This window comes from Malaclemys terrapin, chromosome 4 (assembly GCF_027887155.1).
Source record: "Malaclemys terrapin pileata isolate rMalTer1 chromosome 4, rMalTer1.hap1, whole genome shotgun sequence".
NCBI classification, from domain to species: domain Eukaryota; kingdom Metazoa; phylum Chordata; order Testudines; family Emydidae; genus Malaclemys; species Malaclemys terrapin.
The window spans coordinates 145,309,047-145,322,843 of NC_071508.1; the positions used below are offsets into that span (position 1 = coordinate 145,309,047).

Here is a 13,797-nt window from a genome sequence, read left to right on the forward strand (position 1 = left end):
GGACCCAGGCACAGGTGATGCTCCAGCCCAGGAACAGGGAGACTAGGACCAGCCCTTGGATCCTGTTCCACCGGAGGCATCTTCCTCTTCTTCTCCGGATGAGGCAGTGGCGGGCACATCGTGCACAGGCCCACCTCCAATAGATCTTCGGGCTCACCAGGATCTTCTGCGCAGGATGGCCCGTAATATGGACCTGCAGGCGGAGGAGATAGTGGAGGTGCACGACCCGATCGTGAATATCCTTGGAGCGGATGCCCCATCGAGGGTGGCGTTACCCCTGATCCGCACGATTCAAACGAATGCGGATACGATATGGCAAACTCCTGCCTCTATCCCACCCACAGCGAGAGGGGTGGAAAGGAAATACTTTGTCCCGTCTAAGGACTACGGGTACTTGTATAACCACCCCCAACCGTGTTCACTGGTGGTGGCATCAGTGAACGCACGAGAGCGCCACGGCCAGCAGGCTGCAGCGCCTAAATCAAAAGAGGCTAAGCGGCTCGATTTGTTTGGCCGTAAGGTTTACTCAGCCGGAGGGCTGCAACTTAGAGCGGCGAACCAACAGGCGCTACTGAGCCGTTACAATTTTAACTCCTGGAACTCTATGGGGAAGTTTAAGGAGTTGATTCCCCAAGAGTCCAGGGAGGAGTTTGGAGCCATGGTAGAGGAGGGTAAGAAGGTGGCTCGGACCTCCTTGCAGGCCTCCTTGGACATAGCAGACTCAGCTGCGAGGACCCTGGCTTCGGGTATCGCTATGTGGAGGATCTCCTGGCTTCAAGTTTCGGGTTTGCCTCCGGAGCTGCAGCAAACCCTACAGGATCTGCCCTTTGAGGGACATGGATTGTTCTCGGACAAGACGGACTCTCGCCTGCAGAGCCTCAAGGACTCGAGAACAATCATGCGCTCCCTGGGGATGCATGTTGTGGGCCCTCAGCGCAGACCATTTAGGCCGCAGCCTCAGCGCTTCTACCCCCCCCCCCCCCCGCCTCGTCAGAGACAGGACTCGACCCGGAGGCGAGGGCGAGGTGGTAGAAGAAGGTGGACTGGCCCTCAACCCGGCCAAAACCAAGGGCCACCTAGACCACCTTCAGGCCCCAGGCAGAACTTTTGAAGGTGCGGTCGAGGACGGCGCCCCAGTCATCCCCCAGGATCCAGCCCCCTCCTTCCGGGATCGCCTCTCCCACTTCCACCGTGCTTGGTCCCTTATAACTTCGGACCGCTGGGTCCTCCGCACGGTGGAGAAGGGATACGCTATCCAGTTTTCTTCTATCCCCCCCTCCCACCCCTCTTCCCCGTCCCTCTTCAGGGACCCTTCTCACGAGCAACTTCTTATACAGGAGGTTTCTACGCTCCTGGCCATGGGGGCCATAGAGGAGGTTCCGATAGAGTTAAGGGGCAGGGGATTTTATTCCCGTTACTTCCTGATCCCCAAGTCCAAAGGAGGTCTGCGGCCCATCTTGGACTTGCGCGGACTCAACAAATTCGTAGTAAAGTTGAAGTTCCGCATTATCTCTTTGGGGGCCATTATCCCTTCCCTCGATCCTGGAGACTGGTTCGCCGCCCTCGACATGAAAGACGCATACTTTCACATCTCAATTTACCCACCTCACAGACGCTTCCTGCGATTCGTGGTAAACACGGTGCACTACCAATTTGCAGTCCTTCCTTTCGGCCTATCCTCGGCCCCAAGAGTGTTCACGAAATGTATGGCTGTCGTGGCAGCGTACCTTCGTCGGCAGGAGATACAGGTGTTCCCGTACCTAGACGACTGGGTGGTACGCGGTCGCACCAAAGAGCAAGTTCAAGCTCACGTCCACAGAATAGTGCACACATTCAACGAGTTGGGCATCCTACTCAACAAGGACAAATCCACTCTAGAACCTACCCAGAGAATAGATTTCATCGGCGCAGTTCTAGACTCCAGACGTGCACAAGCCATCCTGCCAGACAACCGCTTTGGCACCATCACGAGCCTCATTCAAGGGCTACAGGCCTTCCCAACTACCACGGTGAGGTCGTGCCTTACCCTGCTGGGTCACATGGCTTCCTGCACGTACGTAACCAGGCATGCCAGACTTCGGCTTCGCCCACTCCAGACCTGGGTGTCATCAATATACCGTCCACATCGGGACAGCCTGAACATGGTGGTCACGGTCCCGAACTCGGTCCTGACCTCCCTCACCTGGTGGCTAGATCACAATGTGGTCTGCGAAGGGATGCCATTTCACGCCCCACAACCCTCTCTGCATCTGGTCACAGACGCTTCATCTCTGGGTTGGGGCGCCCATCTCAACGAACACCATACCCAGGGCCTGTGGACTGCACCCCAGTTAGCCCTGCACATCAATGTTCGGGAGCTGATGGCGGTGCGCCTGGCGTGCCAGGCATTTCTCAATCAACTACGTGGCCGTTGTGTGTTAGTTCTCATCGACAACACCACGGCCATGTTTTACATCAACAAGCAAGGAGGAGCACGTTCGTCAGTTCTATGCCAAGAGGCCATTCGCCTGTGGGACTTCTGCATCGCCCACTCAATCCATCTCACGGCATCGTTCCTCCCTGGAGTCCAGAACACTCTAGCGGACCGACTCAGCAGGTCCTTCCAGATGCACGAGTGGTCTATCCGTCCGGACATCATACATTCCATCTTCCGGAGGTGGGGCTTTCCCCAGATAGACCTGTTTGCATCTCGAGACAACAGGAAGTGCCACGTGTTCTGCTCCCTACAAGGTCGAGCTCCGGGCTCCCTCTCGGATGCGTTTCTCCTTCCCTGGAAAGACCACCTGTTTTATGCCTTCCCTCTGTTTCCTCTGGTCCACAAGGTACTGCTCAAATTGCGCAGAGACCAGGCACAGGTAATTCTGATCGCTCCAGCGTGGCCGAGACAACATTGGTACACCACACTGTTGGAACTCTCGGTTCAAACACCGATCCCGCTTCCATTATGTCCGGATCTCATTTCTCAGGACCACGGTCGGCTGCGTCACCCCGACCTGCAATCACTCCACCTCACAGCGTGGCTGCTCCATGGTTCACCCAGGCAGAGCGGCAATGCTCGCACTCTGTCCAACAGATTCTGCTGAGCAGTAGGAAGCCCTCAACACGGACTACGTACCTGGCCAAGTGGAAACGGTTCTCATGTTGGTGCGAACAACGAGCCACGCCCCCGTTGCAGGCACCTATTCCTCTCATATTGGAATATCTCCTCTCCCTAAAACAGCAAGGGTTGGCGATATCTTCAATTAGAATTCACCTGGCTGCTATATCAGCCTTTCACCCAGGGGAATTCGCGTCCTTGGTATTCTCTAACCCGATGGTCGTTAGATTCCTCAAGGGCTTAGACCGGACGTACCCACAACAGCGTCAGCCCGTCCCGACGTGGGACCTTAATCTGGTTCTCTCCAGACTGACACGTCCTCCATTTGAACCACTAGCCACCTGTTCACTTTTGTATCTATCCTGGAAGACAGCCTTCCTCGTAGCCATTACCTCAGCAAGGCGCGTTTCTGAACTCAGGGCGCTTACATCCGAGCCCCCTTATACAGTTTTCCATAAGGATAAAGTGCAGCTTCGTCCACATCCTGCCTTTCTCCCTAAGGTGGTTTCTCCATTTCATATCAACCAGGACATATTTCTCCCGGTCTTTTATCCCAAACCACATGCCACTCGCCAGGATCAACGTTTGCATTCCCTGGACGTACGAAGGGCCCTGGCCTTCTATATTGACCGCACAAAGCACTTTAGAAAGACGACGCAACTCTTCGTTGCAGTGGCCGACCGAATGAAAGGCTCACCGGTCTCCTCACAACGCCTATCCTCCTGGATTACGTCTTGCATCCGGACTTGCTATGACCTGGCAGGCGTCTCAGCACCGCACCTCACCGCTCACTCCACGAGGGCCCAAGCCTCCTCGACTGCTTTCCTGGCACATGTTCCGATACAGGACATTTGTAGAGCGGCGGTTTGGTCATCAGTCCACACGTTTACAGCTCACTATGCACTAGTGCAGCAGTCCAGAGACGATGCTGCATTCGGGTCAGCAGTTTTGCACACAGCAATGTCTCACTCCGACCCCACCACCTAAGTTGGGCTTGGGAGTCACCTAATGGAATGGATATGAGCAAGCACTCGAAGAAGAAAAGACGGTTACTCACCGTTGTAACTGTTGTTCTTCGAGATGTGTTGCTCATATCCATTCCAAACCCGCCCCCCGTCCCCACTGTCGGAGTAGCCGGCAAGAAGGAACTGAGGGGGCGCCGGGTCGGCTGGGGTATATATTCAGCGCCATGAAGGCGCCACTCTAGGGGGCTCCACAGCCGACCCGCCGGTGTTGCTAGGGTAGAAAATTTTCCGACGATCGTGCACGCGGCGCGCACACACCTAATGGAATGGATATGAGCAACACATCTCGAAGAACAACAGTTACAACGGTGAGTAACCGTCTTTTTTTCCCAGAGCAGTAAAATCCTTGATTTTACCTGGCAAAACCTACGTCTGGTAAATACCAGGCCATCCCTGAGCGGGAGGTGCTACTGTGCTTGCTCCCCAATGAAAGCATGTTCTTGGCCACCCCTTATGCCAAATTCTGGAAACATCACTTCAGTTATTGACCGGGTTGGGTTTTACATGTAGAACTGCTTTTATTTTGATCTCATTCCTTAACCTCTGTGGTTGTCAGTATTTCTGCCAAGGGAAGTTTTCTCCATGCATCTTGTCTTTGTGATTCATGTGTGTGCACACAGGATTTGAGAGCAGATTAGAAGTTTCTTTTAGGTTGAACTAGCATAGGAACAATATACCATCACTTTAGGAATACCATAGGATTAGTCTACTGCAATACATGCTTGTAGACTATACTGCATTATTGGTAAAATTTTGATCCTCTCTTCTTGAGCATTGTTCTCTGCATTTCAAATTCAGTGGATGCCAGCTCCACCTATCTCATTTGTACTTTTCTTCCAAAACAGCTTATTTCTGCCTTTTGTGGGGCTTTTTATTCATTCTTTTTGGTATAATAGGAAAATGATGCTAATTGCAGAGATGCCCAGTAGCAGGAGAAATGTGACAGAGCAGTGTTCAGAGGAGTTATTTATGGCATAGTTTAACCAAGCAGTGAACAGAATAGTAAAGTTCTTGATCAGATCAGGTAATGCTTACAGCAACTTAGGGTACGTCTATACTTACCTCTGGGTTCGGCGGTAAGCAATCGATCTTCTGGGATCGATTTATCACGTCTTGTCTAGACGCGATAAATCGATCCCGGAAGTGCTCGCTGTCAACACCGGTACTCCTGCTCCGCGAGAGTTGCCTGCCACGTGTGGACCCGCGGTAAGTACCTTGTAGTTCGAACTAAGATACTTCGACTTCAGCTACGTTATTCACGTAGCTGAAGTTGCGTATCTTAGTTCGAACTGGGGGGTTAGTGTGGACCAGCCCTTAAAAGCAATTTTGGGGAAATGTTTTCTGGATTTTTACACACAAAATATCTTCATAAAACCCTTGAAGCTGATCAGTACTATTGAACACAAGGAGCTCTAAATAATCCATAATCATATATGTCATTAATCCATATAAAGAATAATACACAGGCTCAGCCTCAGGTGTGGTTGTAAATGCACTTGTCTGTGACACATCTTTATACAAGCATTGATGACATAAAAGAGCTGTTATAGTTAGATGATTGAGGCATATTACTAACATGCAAAATTTTAATGCAGTCTTAATTGGTCCTTTAATATCACATTGTGTATGAAGGAGTCTAACTGTTGCTACATTTATAAAGCAGATTTTGGAAAAATACGTGAATTGCTGGGTAAACTACAATTAGGAAACTGAGATGAGTGACACTACTGGGAAATATTTAATCAGAAGCCTTGGATGTAGTCAGCTGCTGTCAAGGACCAGTATTGGTTTTATGGGTGATTATGAGCCTGTTCTAATTCCTCATCTCCAGCCTGTTAGTAAAAGAGATGTGTTCAGTTATTTGTCTCTTCTATATGCTGGATGCATCTCAAACTCTTATGCCAATTGAATGCTCATGGGAATTGGAGCTAATACTTCTGGGTCCATCTGAGTTGGTTTGTGCATGGTACTCACTGTCTATCTTGGGCCCCTATCTAACCACGGGCAGGCGGCAAAATTTTCACTTTTTCACTTCCACAAAACGGACATGAAGTGGCACAGCTTCCCCCTTGCCAATGGCACTTATTGGTCCCAATTTTGGGGAGTAAGGGAAAGTCTTGATGATCACAGAGAAACGAAGAATCAAAAGATTCATGATTTTAAGGCTCAGATTTTGTCATGGATATTTTTAGTAAAAATCACAGACCGGTCATGGGTAATAAACAAAAATTCACAAAAGCCCGTGACCTGTCCGTGATTTTTACTAAAAATACCCCTGACAAAATGGAGGGTCCAGCACCCTTGGTGGCTGGGAGCTGCAGGATCCCTCTGTTGCCCAGCGGCTAGGAGCTCTGGGACTCTCCGTTGCCTGGCGGCCAGGAGCTGCTGGGGACCCACTGCCGGTAGCGGCTGAGAGTTGCGGTGCTGCCTGCTGATAGCTCCAGACCCAGAGCAGAAATGTCACAGAGGTCTCTGGAAGTCACGGTTTCTGTGAGCACTGTTAAAAAATTACTTTCTTACAGCTAATATGAAACTAGGGTGCTTTGGGGATTTACATTGTGATGCCCTGTGTACAAGTGAATCAGCATCAGTCCACCAGCAAAGGCAACTGGACTGCAGTTCTGAACCTGGATGACTCCTATAGTCTAACAGAGATCCTAAGTAGCACAGGGTGTGTCTTATTGTCAGGTCAGAGTGCCTGCATAACTAAGCTTTCCACGTTTCCCCTAGCCATAGTGAATCCTGCTGTTCTCCTTGCTTCTTGGCCTCTCACAGATTCCATACTTTAGTTCCTGTTCCCAGTCAAGGGTGCCTCTCTGCTGACTCTTGCACATTTTCAGGACAAGCTGCATATCTTAACAGATCCTTAGGTATCATGGGGCCCTGTGCTGAGGGGAAGCATGAATTCAAACTGTAGATGAGTAGGACGACTCATGGATGGCAGCTTGCGGACCCAGGGACCATTTGGCATTCCAAAGCACCATAGAGATCCTGCTCCCTGACTCATAGCACATGCCCATAAACATGTCTAAAGCCCTGGAAATTCCCAGACAGAGAACTGAGTTAAAATGGAGTTGGGATAGAGAGTACGTCAGAAATTTAAGAATAAAATCCTTAGAACTTTTTTTTAAAACAGGAGATTTAGAGTCAGGTTTAATTGGTTTTCTTTTATAAATGGTTATCTTTTGGACAGTTTTAAGTTACTCATTGATAAAGCAAAATCCTCAAGAGTCACATTTAGTGCATACTAGAATGGCCACATACACAGCCATGAAGCAGTCCCATCTTTGAACTCATAGTAAGATGAACAGGGAGATTAAATAGATAATGATGAAATCTTAACACAATGTTTTCTCTCTTAAAACAGCTAGTAAAAGGCCTTCAACAGGAGCTGAACCGGTTATATATGCTGTTCTGTTCTCGGAATCCAGAGTTTGAAGAAAAAGGGAAAGTCTCAATTGTGTCACATTCCCTGGGATGTGTAATCACTTACGACATAATGACTGGCTGGAATCCAGTAAGACTCTATGAACAATTGCTGCAGAAGGAAGAGGAGGATCTTGAAGACCGTTGGATGAGCTATGAGGAGCAACATTTGCTTGAAGAACTTTACATAACTAAACAACGGTAATGTATTCCACATTCTCATTATTAAGGAGAAATCTGCATCCCAAAATGAAACTCTTTAGGAGTTTTCCAGAGCTTACCATTACTTTTATCAGAAATGCCTGGCCACTGCTGCACCTGTGCTGGCATTGAATGGCAATGGTAAATGGAATTCTCTAACCACAGGACAAACACATTAGTGAAGCTGTCAAAGGTAAGGGGAGCTGGGATCAGTGACTGGAATTCTGAGCCCGTATCCTGCTTGCTGTACCAGAAGCAAACAGCTGGCCAGCAGGAATCATCTGTTCATTGCCAGCTGATCAATTTGGGAACTACTTCCGACAAGGAACAATAATGCAAAGCCCTCCAAAGACATTATTGACAGTACTCTACTCCAATAAAGTAACTAGATCTGTGGTGAAGCTGAGGCTGCACACTGCCCATGGGTGGGAAATGAGCAGTGATACAGGGTGGAGTTATAGTTGGTGTTGGAATCTTAGCTGTGAATTTCCTGAGTTTCTAGCACTTACTGTTCTTTTAAAAAATAAAAAACTAAGTATTCTGAACCTATCCAGGTTTGAGGAGAGGAGAAGGAATAAAGGTTCTTCTTTGAGGAATTGCACATATCCTTTCCATTGTAGGTGTATGTGCACTCTAGTGCAGTTGTTGGAGAGTTTTCCCTTATCAGTACCTGTGGGGCGGCATGGTTACTGTCATTAGTACCCATTGTTGTTAGAGCAGTTTGTGTTTAGTTTAGCTTAACTTAGGGTTGTTGTTTTTTGGGTGGGGAGGGCTGTTTGACACCGACTTCTATCTGGGTACTGGAGTTATGCCTCATTCTTCGGGCTTGAAACCCTGCCACTCTTGTGGCAAACTAATGCTAATTAGTGGCCTGAAGTCCAGCTGCTTTACGTGCTTGGGGGAGGCTCATGTTAGTGACAGATGCAGTATCTGTCAGGCATTTAAGCCCCAATCCCAAAAGGACAGGGCAGCTAGACTTAAGTACCTGCTTAAGTTGGAATTGGAGCTTCATACTCTATTGGAGCCTTCTTGCACAATCCAGGTACGAAGTGCCTCAGCATCGGGCAGCAGTGCTCCTCCAGCCTTGGTTGTACCGAGAGACAGATCAATTTCACTGGTGCCAAAGAAGAGGTAACACAAGTCATCTAAGGACTTGGTACTAGGCACCTCAAAATCAGTGGCGCAGAAATTGAGCCTCTACCAAGGACTCGAAGGTGTGCTTAAAAAGGAGGCATTCTCCAGAACAAGCCTCAGAAGGGGAGTTTGTTGGCTCCAGAGCCCAGTTCAGTACCAGCTTCACTATTGTCACCTCAGGTTGCAGTGCCACAAGACCAAAATACTTTCCCTGTACCATCCACTCTTGAGGCGTTTGTTGAATCTGTCAATACCACCCTCCCTGGGAATTCAAGATTCTTGCTTGGCGTCGGCACTGATGGTCGCAGTTTCAGCTCCACACCATGTAGAACTATCGGATTTGGCAATTAGCATACTGACTAAAATGGTACCGTCTAGGGGAAATCCACAGAGGATCTCTCTATCCCCTTCTCCAGAATCTGAGCCTACCTCTCTGTTACTGAGGGGACAGTTCCTGCATGGTCTGAAGAAGTGGATTCTTCTTCGAATTCTAAAGTAGGTTTATGTGTGTCTCAGTCTGGACATGTCCAGTAACCTGTATGCAGTGCCTGCCCACTCTGGTTTCAGCCTCTGTTCCAGCAGGGGGCAGACCGCAAGGACCCTTTGTCTGCACACAGTTGGGGGCCAGGCCCATATCAGTGGCTTTTGGGGAACCCCCAGGTTCTTCTCTTGAGCTTCCCTGACAAGAGTTGAAACAGGATAAGCCCCGAGGGTCATTGGCATGTTCTTCCTCAACCCATATAAGGCTGTCATAGTGGAGCCTGTTTCCTTGCCACTGGATGACCACAAAGCCCATCAAGAGTTGTTGCGAAGGATGTCTTTGGTTGTAGGCATCCATCAAGAGGAGATCCAGGAAAAGTCCAACAGGCTTGTGGGCATTTTTAGCATCAGCAGCTCCATCAAGGATAGCTCTGCCTAGTAATGAGTCTGTTCTGGAGCCTACTCAGGTTTTTTGGCAGACCCCATCGTCCCTGCCACCTACTGCAAAGATAGCGGAGAGGAGATACTACATCCCCTCTCATGCGTTTTAACGTTTTTACAGTCCTGCCTCTCAGGGTTCCCTGGTAGTATCTGCCGTTAATATAGAGGCAAGGTCACCAGGCATTGAAACCAAAAAACGAGACTTGTTCGGAAGGAAGCTTTATTCCACAGAAGGGTTACACCTTTGTGTTGTGAACCAGCAAGCTCTGCTGGCGCACTATGATTTTACCCAGTGGGATGCAATTTTGAAGTTTAAGGATGAGCTCCAGACAATATGAAACAAGAATTTCAGGTGATGGTGGAGGAGAGCAAGTTAGTTTCTAGAACAGCTCTGCAGGCTGGTCATGATGCATCTGATTCTGCAACTCATTGCCCGGTCTCCATCATCATCATCACATGATGGTCCTCATGGATGCTATCCTCTGTTCTCCCAGAGCGTCGTCAAACAATCCAGGACCTCCCCATTGAGGGGTCATCACTCTTCTCGGGAAAAACTGGTGACACTCTGCATCCTCTCAAGGACTCCAGAGTAACTCTGAAATTCCTGAGGATTTATATTCCAAGGGCAAAGAGGAAGTCCTTCTGTCCTTATCAGACCCAGCAATTTCTGGGAGTTGTAGCTCAAACCAAGGAGAAAAGATATAGGAGTTTAATTAATAAATAAATAAATAAATAAACAATTTCCACTCTCACCTTCTGCCCCTGCAGCTGCTGGTTCATCAAGGCAGACTGCATCCTCCTAGCACACATTTTGTTGAGTAGGTCAAGAGCAGAGTATCAGTTCCAAGAGTGCCATCTTTGCCTTCTCTGATTTTTGCAAATTGCCTATCCCACTTCCTTCATGCTTGGGCCCACATCACCATGGCTCAGTGTGTTCTAAGCATGGTGGAAGTGGAATACACCCTTCAATTTCTTTCTAGCCCCCCTTCCCCATCCCTCTTCAGGGACCTCTCTCTCAAAGCTGTGTTATTTGCGAGAGATACAATCGCTTCTTCTTGCGGGGGCTATAGAGTAGATCCTTCAGTTGCTCAGAGGAAAGTGGTTTTACTCCCGTTACTTCCTGATCCCGAAAGGAAAGGGAGGTGGGGTCTCAGGCCTATTTTAGATCTGAGAGAGTTAAACAAGTTCCTAAAGAAATTGACATTCCGGATGGTCACTATAACTTACATTATTCCTTCCCTTGAGCCGGGTGACCGGTATGCTTTCCTTGACTTAAAGGATGCTTGCTTTCATGTGGCAATTCATCAGAGCCACAGAAATATTCTATCAACGGTTCTATCAATTCACAGTGCTGACTTTTGGTCTGTTGGCCGACTCATGTATTCACACTGCGTATGGCAGTGGTAACAGCATTCCTCCAGAGATCAGGAGTCCATGTCTCCCATTATCTGGATGACTGTCTAGTAAAAAGTCGATCCAGGTCATAAAAGTTGTCCAGTATAAACATTATCCTGTCCAGGTTTGATGCGCTCAATCTACTGATCAACACAGAAAAGTCCATCCTGTCTTTGATTCAGAAAATAGAATTTATTAGAATGGTCCTCAATTCCATGATGGCCAAAGCTTTCCTTTTACCGTCAAGCTTTCAGACTATGCAAGGCATCATTCTAGGTTTAAAGACCTATCTCCTCCCCACAGTAAGTAGTTGTTGCGGCTGCTATGGCACATGGCAAGCCTGCATTTATGTTATCTAGTTTGCCAGACTACGTTTCAGAGCGCTTACAGAGCTGATTGGCCGAGGTGTATTCATCACGGAAACATGATCTGAACTATCGTGTCCATGTGCCAAATTGGTTCTTATCCTCCCTAGATAGATGGACAGAACCTTCCAACGTTTGCAAGGAAGATCCCTTCGCTCCATCTCAACAATCTTTCACGTTAGTCACGGATGCCTTGAGTTTGGGTTGGTGATCTGTCTTGGGTCTCATACAGACACAGGGTAATCTAAAATAACCTGCAACTCCCTGACATTTACAGGTAGTCTGCTTCATTTGCATGGCATTTCTTTCACACATCCAGGGAAGGGCCTTGTAGGATTTTGATTAAAAAATGCAGTAGCCATGTTCTATGTAAACAAACAAGGAGGAGCCTTTTAAGAGAGCGTGGCCGTCCCTCCTTGTCTATCTCTGATGGAGGCCACACCTCTCACTGTCATGCCCTTAGCACGGCAACCAATTAGAGGGGAGTTCGCTGTCTTTAAAGCTCAGGCCACTTAAACTGGGCTGAGCAATACCGAGTCTATGAACCACGGCACTCCGGCAGTGTGGGCAGCAAACAGTCGGGGCTCTAGCTTGCGATCAGGGCAGAGCAGCAAAAGGAATCTAGCATCCTAGCTTTCGCAGACTGTAGACTGTGTGGGCCTCCTGGCCTATGATGGGGAGGCTGCTATCCCAGGTGTGGGGTGGCAGGGTGTATGGGGACCCAGGGCCCACCCAACTCCACTGTTTCCCAGCCCAGGGCCCTAACAGGGGTGGAGTATTCCGCCACTGGGGTCAGCAGGGATTTCAGCTGCAACATGCTGACCTGGCTTCAGGCAGTGACGGAGCCAGACTACAGTTGGCTGTCCTTGGGCTACTTCCTTCCCTCCCCTCGGAGTGTACCTGTATCTAGGAGTCGTCCTCAGGAGCAGCCACAGGCCCGGGCCCTTTAAATCACCGCTGGAGCCCTGCCACCGCTACCCTGGGACTCCGGCAGCAGGGCTCGGGCGACACTTTAAAGGGCCTGTGGCTCCCCACAGCGGCCAGAGCCCTGGGCCCCTTAAATCGCCACCCTGGGGAAGCCAGTCCGGTCCATCACGGCGTACTGGCTCTTTCCGGTATGCGGTGCCGGACCAGACCTGCTTACTTTCACCTCTGCTGGTGTGTCAGGAAGTGATTCTGCTTTGAAATTTTTATATTGCCAGCTCTGTACATCTAAAAGTGGCTTTTAGATCCAGAATACTCTGTCCAACCGCCTAAGCAGACTGTTTATCAATCACCATGAGTGGTTCCTTTGCCCAGACATAACAAGTTCCATTTTCCATTTTTAGGAACTCCACCAGTGGATCTATTTGCAACAAAAGACAACAGAAAATGTCCCCAGGTTTGCTTCCAAATAGGCCACAGGACGGGTTTGTTGACAATCACTTTTATACTGCCGTGGTCAAATGGACTCATGTATGCTTTTCCTCCCATTCCTCTCTTGCCCAGAGATCTGTGCAAAATCAAGCAGGACAAGACTCATCTTATACTTATTGCCTCATCAGGGCCCTGTCAACACTGTTTTTCAGAGTTATCCCTATCAATCAGTCCTCCGCTGTCACTCCCATAAGACACAAACTTGATTTAGCATAAACGCAGCCACCCCATCCATCCTAATCTACATACCCTTTATGTGACTGTCTGGAGGTTTCATGGCTGACATCTGCAGAGGGGTCCTGCTTTAGAGGAGATCGGTATGTGCTGCTAAATAGTAGAAAACTAGGTAAATGAAAGAGGTTTTCTATCTGGTCCAGTCTGAAAGGCGTTTCCCTCGTCCAGACTTCTGTTCAGCACATATTGGACTATCTTCTGTTCCTAAAGCATCGAGGGTTAACAGTTCACTGAGAGTGCACCTGTGGTTTTCTATGCCTTCCACCGACCTATTGATGGCCATTCACTTTTTTCCAGCCTGTTGTCCATAAGAGTTTTAAAAGGCCTGGACAAACTATTTCCACATGTGTAGGATCCTGTTCCCCCCATGCAGCTTGACTCTAGTCTTAGCAAAACTGATGGGTTCCCCTTTTGGACCTCCAGCATCCTACTTCCTACTGCACCTTTCTGTGGAGGATGAATCTTTAGTGACCATTACATCGGCTAGTAAAGGGGGGGAATGAGAGCATTAGTATCAGATCCTCCATAGACTGTTTTCTACACAGTTTACCTTTGCCCTTATCCAAGGTTTCTTACTTAGGTG

At 48.7% G+C, this 13,797-nt stretch overlaps 1 protein-coding gene across 2 annotated transcripts in view; it reads left to right on the forward strand.

The window, feature by feature from the left end:
* Positions 1-13,797, forward strand: part of DDHD1 (DDHD domain containing 1) — a 118,179-nt gene that overhangs the window by 84,805 nt on the left and 19,577 nt on the right. For both annotated transcript variants that reach the window (XM_054026674.1, XM_054026675.1), the window contains one exon: positions 7,490-7,749. In XM_054026674.1, coding sequence (XP_053882649.1) covers positions 7,490-7,749 — 260 coding nt within the window. The remainder of the gene's footprint in view (positions 1-7,489; positions 7,750-13,797) is intronic.